The 7,558-nt window shown below is 37.0% G+C and overlaps 1 protein-coding gene across 3 annotated transcripts in view; it reads right to left on the minus strand.

The window, feature by feature from the left end:
* Window positions 1-6,157, minus strand: part of LOC149263930 (serine/threonine-protein kinase TOR-like) — a 491,915-nt gene extending 485,758 nt beyond the window's left edge. For all 3 annotated transcript variants that reach the window (XM_089426963.1, XM_089426958.1, XM_089426968.1), the window contains exons 1-4: window positions 5,752-6,157; window positions 3,487-3,825; window positions 3,299-3,373; window positions 2,892-3,064 (exon numbers count right to left, since the gene is read on the minus strand). In XM_089426963.1, coding sequence (XP_089283089.1) covers window positions 2,892-3,064; window positions 3,299-3,373; window positions 3,487-3,825; window positions 5,752-5,844 — 680 coding nt within the window. In that variant the 5' untranslated portion in view covers window positions 5,845-6,157. The remainder of the gene's footprint in view (window positions 1-2,891; window positions 3,065-3,298; window positions 3,374-3,486; window positions 3,826-5,751) is intronic.
* Window positions 6,158-7,558: the final 1,401 nt, after the last annotated feature.

Genomic DNA, 7,558 nt, shown 5'->3' on the forward strand with positions numbered 1-7,558 from the left:
GCAATCCTCAGCAAATAATCTAGCCAAAATTTAGTGAGACAATTTTTTTCTCACCCGACACTAATCTCAGCTCTGAAGTTGGCTCAAAGTGGCTTCTCGAACACCCCTGCATCAGCCTCCAATTCATATTGCCTTTGGAACTGCTCCGATGTTGTCGGTTTGCCCAACTCAACGTCTGAGAATGACTCGCTTGGCCTTCTGGAATTTTTCCCGACCACTAGCAACTTAATCAACCCTCTCTTTAGCTAAATTGAACCCTCCTCCAACATTGCCTACGCAGTCCCTGCGCAACCTCATTGAGGAAAACTTGGCCCTCTTGTTGTTGACTCTCCGACACTGGAAATCTCCTCTGGAATCACTGTCTTTGCTCCCTCTCTATCTTTGTGTCCCTTCTGGCTCGAACTCTTCTTCCCTGTTCGCGCTAGATAGCTCAATCTGTCAAGGGACTCAACCTCACGGGTGTGTCTTCTCCATCCCCATCGTCTTTCTCTTATAATCTCTCGTTGGTAAACCAACAGCCATGATTAGATCCCCATCAACAGCTAAGATCATCTCAAACTCAATCCGTGTGAGTTTCTAGAGCATTCTTACAATTCTCAATTAATTTCCTTTAATTAATTGATTTCTCTAAAAGTTAAACTTAGGCATTTTTAATTATCGATCAATTAATTTAATTGAGTTGTCTCTAGGTGTTTTCTCCCAAATACTTTTATGGGTTTTGGAGATCTTGTGTTTCATAGCCTCTCTAACCAAAGTTGAGACTAGAACACCTGTCAATGCTACAAAAACTAATAGAAGTTGCTTGTGGGACTTTTCATACAGAGGATGGAATCTATTGTGAATCGTGATACACTATGATAATCACAATCGCATCAAGCTCTTTGAGAACCCAGTGTTTCAACTTTCATGATCACTCAAAGCATATCATGATCAGGTATCATCATCTCGGAGATTGTGTGCAAAAAGGGATAGTAAAGCTACCGTACATTTGAAAAGAGGAGTAGACAGCAGATATCTTGACCAAGGCACTGGCAAGAAGCAGTTTTGTTCATTTCAGTTTTTGTTCATTACTCGCTAAGAGGGAGTGTTGAAAATAGTAACAAGAAAGGTCTTCTTGACTTGTGCCTTAGTCAAGAAAGACCTCGCTCAGTCTTCCTTTAGCATGCACAAATTCCTAGGAATTAGGACAAGTCATGAAGCAGTTAACTCATAAGAAGGAATTGGAGGCTTAGTTCTGCTTGTCTCCAAGTGCGAGTTATATTTGGAAAGAGACGTTTTAGAGAGCTTCACGTTTTATTGAGGCAGGATGAGTTGAAGAATCAGTTCGACTCAGTTAACAAGTCACACTCAACTCGTATTCCAAATTTACACTCGTCAGATTTAGCATGAGCAAAAAGCTTATAAGGAGGATGAAGGCACATCATTGTTGAGCACGAATTTTGTGTGAGAGCTAGTTGTGAGAAGAGCATACTTAGGAGCAGCCTATACGCAGACCTTAGACAGAATTTCCTCACAGAAAGTGCATTACGATATAGGAATTAATTCCTAAATAATAAGGGCTGTCCAGCGCTAGGAAATAGGAGCCAGAGAGCGCAAGGAAATAGGGAGCAAAGGTTGAGTTCTTGCAGGGAGGTTTCTAGCTTAGTTCAAGTAGAGAAATAAGTGTATTCTCTATTGAAACAGTTGCCTTGTAAAGAGATCAATCGATCAATTTTCTGTCAATAAAATTATACAGCTAGTAGAGGGTTTTCCCAGTAGGGTTCCCTAAAAAATATTTTGTATTGTATCGTGTGACTGTGTTTTTAATTCTGTTTCTATTCCACTGCAAATTTATAATAGAAATATTCTGAGTCTTGGTGAATCGAACCCAGTTTCAGTTAGTTCATCAAGCAGTTCCAGAATTTCAAGGAAATTCTACAGTCAAGGTCAAACTGTTATAGACATTCCTGTAAGTTGGTTGATGGGACAGAATTGTGGTTAGGGTTTCGATTATTGTTGCAAATATGTATAAACTGCCAGTTTAATATTCTGAATAGTCTGCCATTGCTACGAATGTTAAGTAACAGATCTACTGATGAACAGCCCTAGAGGCAGTTGTTAAATTAGGACTGATATTGTATTATGAACTGCTATATGTCTATATCTGTTTGAATTTGAAAACCAGTACAATTTATCTTGTGATTGTGTAACCCTAGGGGCAAAAAAATTTCCTTGGGGCTTTACAAGAAAATCTTATAATACTGTTTTGGAACAGGTGTAGAATTATGTATAGTCCCAATACAATCCTGGAATTGTCAAATACGTATTGCTGCTAGCTTCGGCACACAGCCTCATTTGAATTAATATATTCTCTGTTTTGGTTAAAAAAATTGGAAAAAATAAAAAATAAAAGAGAGAAGATGATAAGGTACACCAGGAAACTCACTCTTGCTTAAGTATTTGAGAGTGGTATGAGATGTGTTCTCATTTGAAAAAAATATGCTGCACACATTTATACGTTCAAAATATCCAGGAAATAAGTTGGACTAGAAATCATGATTATCATTTCAGAAGACACAAAAAAACATACACAGCATCTTGCTGCCTTTCTGAACTCCTTTCGAGTATGGTTGTGACATTGTGTTCAAAAACAGTTTTTTTTAATCTCTCATTTTGTGTATTTTTCAGCATGCACTTCTATAATTATTTTCAGAGGGAAACTCATAAATCTCCCAAAAATTGTGTAGCTACAAATCCAAGTCAAGCGCACAAGTTACATCAGCACAGTATGACACAATGCTCTTCAAGACATATATAACTGAAAAGACTACAAACACAATGCATTCTTCGCAAACCTGTCAGATTCCTAGTCGTGATTTACCAGCAATAAACCAGACACAAAGGCTACATACCATTGCACCCGCCACCTCGTCTCACGCTTCTCGATAACACAGAGACAAGCACGCAAAGCCTCTACAGCTCGTTCACGAACAACCACTGATGGATCCCGAAGTGCAACCCACACGGCATCCACAAAGTCAGGCACATGTACATTAAATACTGTTGGTGCATTTTCTGCCATTTCCTGCAATAAAAAAAGGTGTTCATACCCAATATAGAGCTTGATTGCACAATGGATCACTTAATTGTCTTTGTAAAAGAAACATGGGGCCAAATGCCAGGGAGGCCTGATACTTCCACAACAATAAAATGTTGGCATAGAAGCAACTAAAGTCAAAAGATGTATTCAATTTCAAAGAGATTAGAATAATTATCTACAAAAAAGGCTTAAACAAGCTTCAACCACCAATATACTCACTTTCAAAATCAAAACAGCTGCAAACCGGCGATACTCTACTCTATCACCTTTAAGCCACTCCAAAGCATTCTTGACCTATAGTCACCATATATTATTATTAATATTCAATCTCTGAAACAATACTTGATTTTTCATCTCTCAAATAAATTAACAATACAACATTCAATGTCCTTGGAAAACAGACAAACCTGACGTTCAACTTCATCGGCAGTCATTGCCCCTCCAGCTCTCGCAAGATGACCCAGAACCTTGCTTCCAAGTATCAGAACCTCATAATCATGTTTTTCTTCAAATAGATAACGCATATTACTGGAGAACCTTGAGACCTTGGAGGCACTTTCCCCTAATTTTACATCTATCAACTCGTCAATAGCTCGTAAGGCCCCCAATTTGTCAGCAACATCAGTGCTCATCATCAGGGCAGAAATTCGATCGTACAGCTGATCCATAAAACGGGTAAATGCTTCTCCACTGAGATCCCGTGCCTCCTCTTCAACATGTTTTCTCAGCATCATTGCCGAACCCTCCTGAAAAGTAAAACCAAAACAATTTCACCAAAACATTCAACGGTCATTTTTATGTGTTTTCAATAATCACTAACAGAAATTTTTCAAAACGGAAATCATGGGAAGTCTTCCACTGCCACCCCCAATTTTAGGAACCACAGCATTGTTTGATGGTGGTAACAGCCATCAAAGAGAGTGTTTTCCTCTATCTTTATTCTTGTGCTATTTTTTTCATAGATATGTTTGATAATCAACAAATACAGTTCATTATAGAAAGTGCAGAATTGATAGGATAGCTTTTATCAAAATGTTTGGACGAATGCTAGGAAATCTAGAAGCTGTGCCAGTCATTGCAGAGACCTTTGGGGAGTTGATAGCTAGGACTAGTTTTTGCAGCTCAAAGTTCCCATCATGAACATGCCATGGTATCCTGTACTGGACTACTGATCATCGGACTCAATTTCTTCTTATTACTCTGAAAGATGGTGATATTTGTCTTTCCTCAGAATCATAGTTCGGTGGTTTAGAATTTCCTTGATATATCATAGTAGAACTTTGAGATTCTGTGGTCTAGAATCATAATTCCGTGGTGTAAAATTTCCATGATATATCATAGTAGCACTTTGAAATTCCTAGCAACGAAGAGTTGCTGAATTGTGTACGGAAACTCATGGCCTGTCCTGTATCGACAACAGCAGTTGAGAGTTGTCTAACTAATCTACAATTTCAACCCATATGCTACCAAAATGGAATTGTCAAACTGTTCTGCTTTTTGAAATTATTTTGGTCGTATATTCACAAATTTGGTCATGATTTGACTAATTTTGGTTGTATATAAGTCCAAAACGTAGAACAGTTAGACTACTCCCGACCAAAATGGGTCAAATCACGACCAAAAAACTTAAAAGGTCATTGTATGATCAAAATGGGTCGAAATTCTAGAATAGTTAGACAACGCCTGTGGTAACTCGGTGAGTGTCATTTCTTCATCATCTATTACCAATTTACACTGTAATTGCAAACTCGGACTTTCATCCCTTCCAAGGTGATTTTGGATTTCCACAACTCCTCGTTTCACTGTGATGGGTATGCAAGTTGCTTCTCATTTTGCTGATAGTCATCTTTTTCTTCAAGCTGAAAACATCTGGATCCAACGTAGGATGTCAATGACAACACGCAAAGGTGCTGCACTTAAGTGTAATTGTAGAAATTTGTTGAACAGAGGTTTGACATACGAATTCATACATATCAGGTTGCAAAAATGAATGGAAATCTACCATTGTATATACTACATAGCTTTCATCCCCAAATTAGAATTAAAATTGAATTACATCTCAGACAATCAATAATAATGATTGACCTGGATAAAATAAATTACTCAGATTCAAAATATAACTAGGGCTCTCTTGCAGAGACCCTATGAAAGAAGGTGATCTGGAGAGTACGCCACAGGGCCACCGCTCTGAGCAAAAAGATAAGTTGGTACACCATGACGATTAAAAATTTGAAAGTGGTCAATGTGTTTGCCTAATAAATATGGAGTTAGATTTGAGCCTTCCCCTCGAAATAGAAGTTGCAAGCTTAAGCTAAAGTCGGAGTGGAAGCAATCAAACGGAAAGGAATACCCACGACTGAACTCAACCTTATACTCGCTAGTCCAACTTAAAGTTATAAGCACTCAAAACAATACCAGATGGTAAATTCTTTTTATATTACGAGACTATAATTGTGTCCTTATTTTTGCGGAAAACCCATCATTTCCATCATAATCTTCAGCTAAGCAAATGGATAAGATTCAAACAGAGAGTTCGCTGCTCAAATTCAGCTAAAGAACGCTACAGAAAATGAGTATGTGTGCAAACATATTTCAATTATGAGGCTCTAAAGGGAGGTTTTAGCAGAAAACCTGGGAATTCGTGGGACATTTTTGAGCTGGGGATACTTTACCTTTGGCGTGCCTAGCGTGCAGAGGTCTGCGAGGATCCGGCGAAGCGTATCAACCCCTCCGCCAAAGCGTACGGATGCCCCGCCCGTCGCCATGCTGCTTGCTTTCTACGCCGATGATCCCCTGTTCTCCTCTCCCTTCAGGATGTTTACCTTTGCTCAGCTTAGACCATCCTAAGACAACACTTGTACCACTGCACTACAGAGAACTGAGGTACAAACCCCAGACCAGCTAATTGTCCTCCGCCCCCTACTAGATTTTTCCCATCATCTTTTCTTAGAAAAAAATAATAAACACTTGTACCCCTGCACTACAGAGAAAGGAGAGGTACAAAGCCCTCGGCCAGCATACTGTCCACCTAGTGGCAACAAACGTTGGTGAATTAGCATCTAAACCCTCTTTTACAATAAAATATGTAAAATGGTTTTTCATTATCATGGTCGTGGAAAGAGCTTTTTTTTCCTGCCCTTTTGGAGGAATATGCTAGTGACTTTTGCAAATTAAGTCGGTTGATTGGGTTGTGTTCTCATCGTTGAGAAAAAAATATCATCATTATGTTAATAATTTAAAGTTCAAAATAGTAATAAAATGTATATTAAATACTATAGAAATTAGTTTTATCCATTTTAAATATGGATAGATAATAAATATAAAATGTATATTAAATACTATAGAAATTAGTTTTATCCATTTTAAATATGGATAGATAATAAATTAGATTTATTTTAATTGTATGATAACCAAAGACTAATTATTATTTGATATATGAGTTCTTTTTGTTTATATGAAAAGGAATTTTCTTAAGACAATTTTATTTTTTTTGGGTTAGTTTATGAAAGTGTGTATACCATAACCCCTACCAATCTTGAACTTATTTGGAGACAAATGAGAAAAAAATCTCAAAACTATGAAATTTTCAAACTTGAAGAGACATAACGAAGTAGCTCAAGTAAATATTTCATAATGATATTCGAAGAATTAGACTTAGACTCGTGACATGCTATACAAATTTTCTCTTCGGAAGAGGCCAAAAATCAACAAGTTTTGGGAAAGTTACCATAACTTTCACTTGGCACATCAAATTCTCGTTAGACTCATGGAATTGTAGAGAAGACATATTAGAGTATTATAGACAAAAATCCTAGATTCAAAATAGCTCAAATCTCAGAGATATATCAAGAAAAAGTTCAACCATTCAAATATTCTCTGAACCAAGGTTTTATAGATGTGTAACTTACAGGTGACATAACTTTTGATTAGAAAATCCAATTCTTTTGGTGACAAAACTTGTGATAAAGAGAAGTATTATTTTATTTTCCAACATAGCTCCAAAAAAAGTTTCTACACTAATTAAACCCCCTAAAGGCTCAGTTCAACCATTCAAATATTCTCTGAACCAAGGTTTTATAGATGTCTAACTTACAGGTGACATAACTTTTGATTAGAAAATCCAATTCTTTTGGTGACAAAACTTGTGATTAAGAGAAGTATTATTTTATTTTCCAACATGGCTCCAAAAAAAGTTTCTACACTAATTAAACCCCCTAAAGGCTCATCCAAGATTCATGAAGAAAGTGAAGACTTAAAATTTAGGTTCTCCCAATTAGAGAAGAAAGATAATGAAATGAATAGTAGTTTGTTGAAAAAGGTGGATTTATTTGGTTTTCAAGAAAACCTTAAAAGAGAAATGATGGATGAAATGGAAAATAAAGTGAATGAAAACAAGGAAGAAATACAAAAATCCATGAATACCATGGAAAAGATTCTCTTGGAGAGACTTCCCAAAAGGTATATTGAGGTCCAATAAAA

This window comes from Pinus tabuliformis, chromosome 6, assembly GCF_031772625.1.
Source record: "Pinus tabuliformis cultivar Carrire ecotype Pingquan chromosome 6, CPIR1, whole genome shotgun sequence".
In the NCBI taxonomy this organism is placed as follows: domain Eukaryota; kingdom Viridiplantae; phylum Streptophyta; class Pinopsida; order Pinales; family Pinaceae; genus Pinus; species Pinus tabuliformis.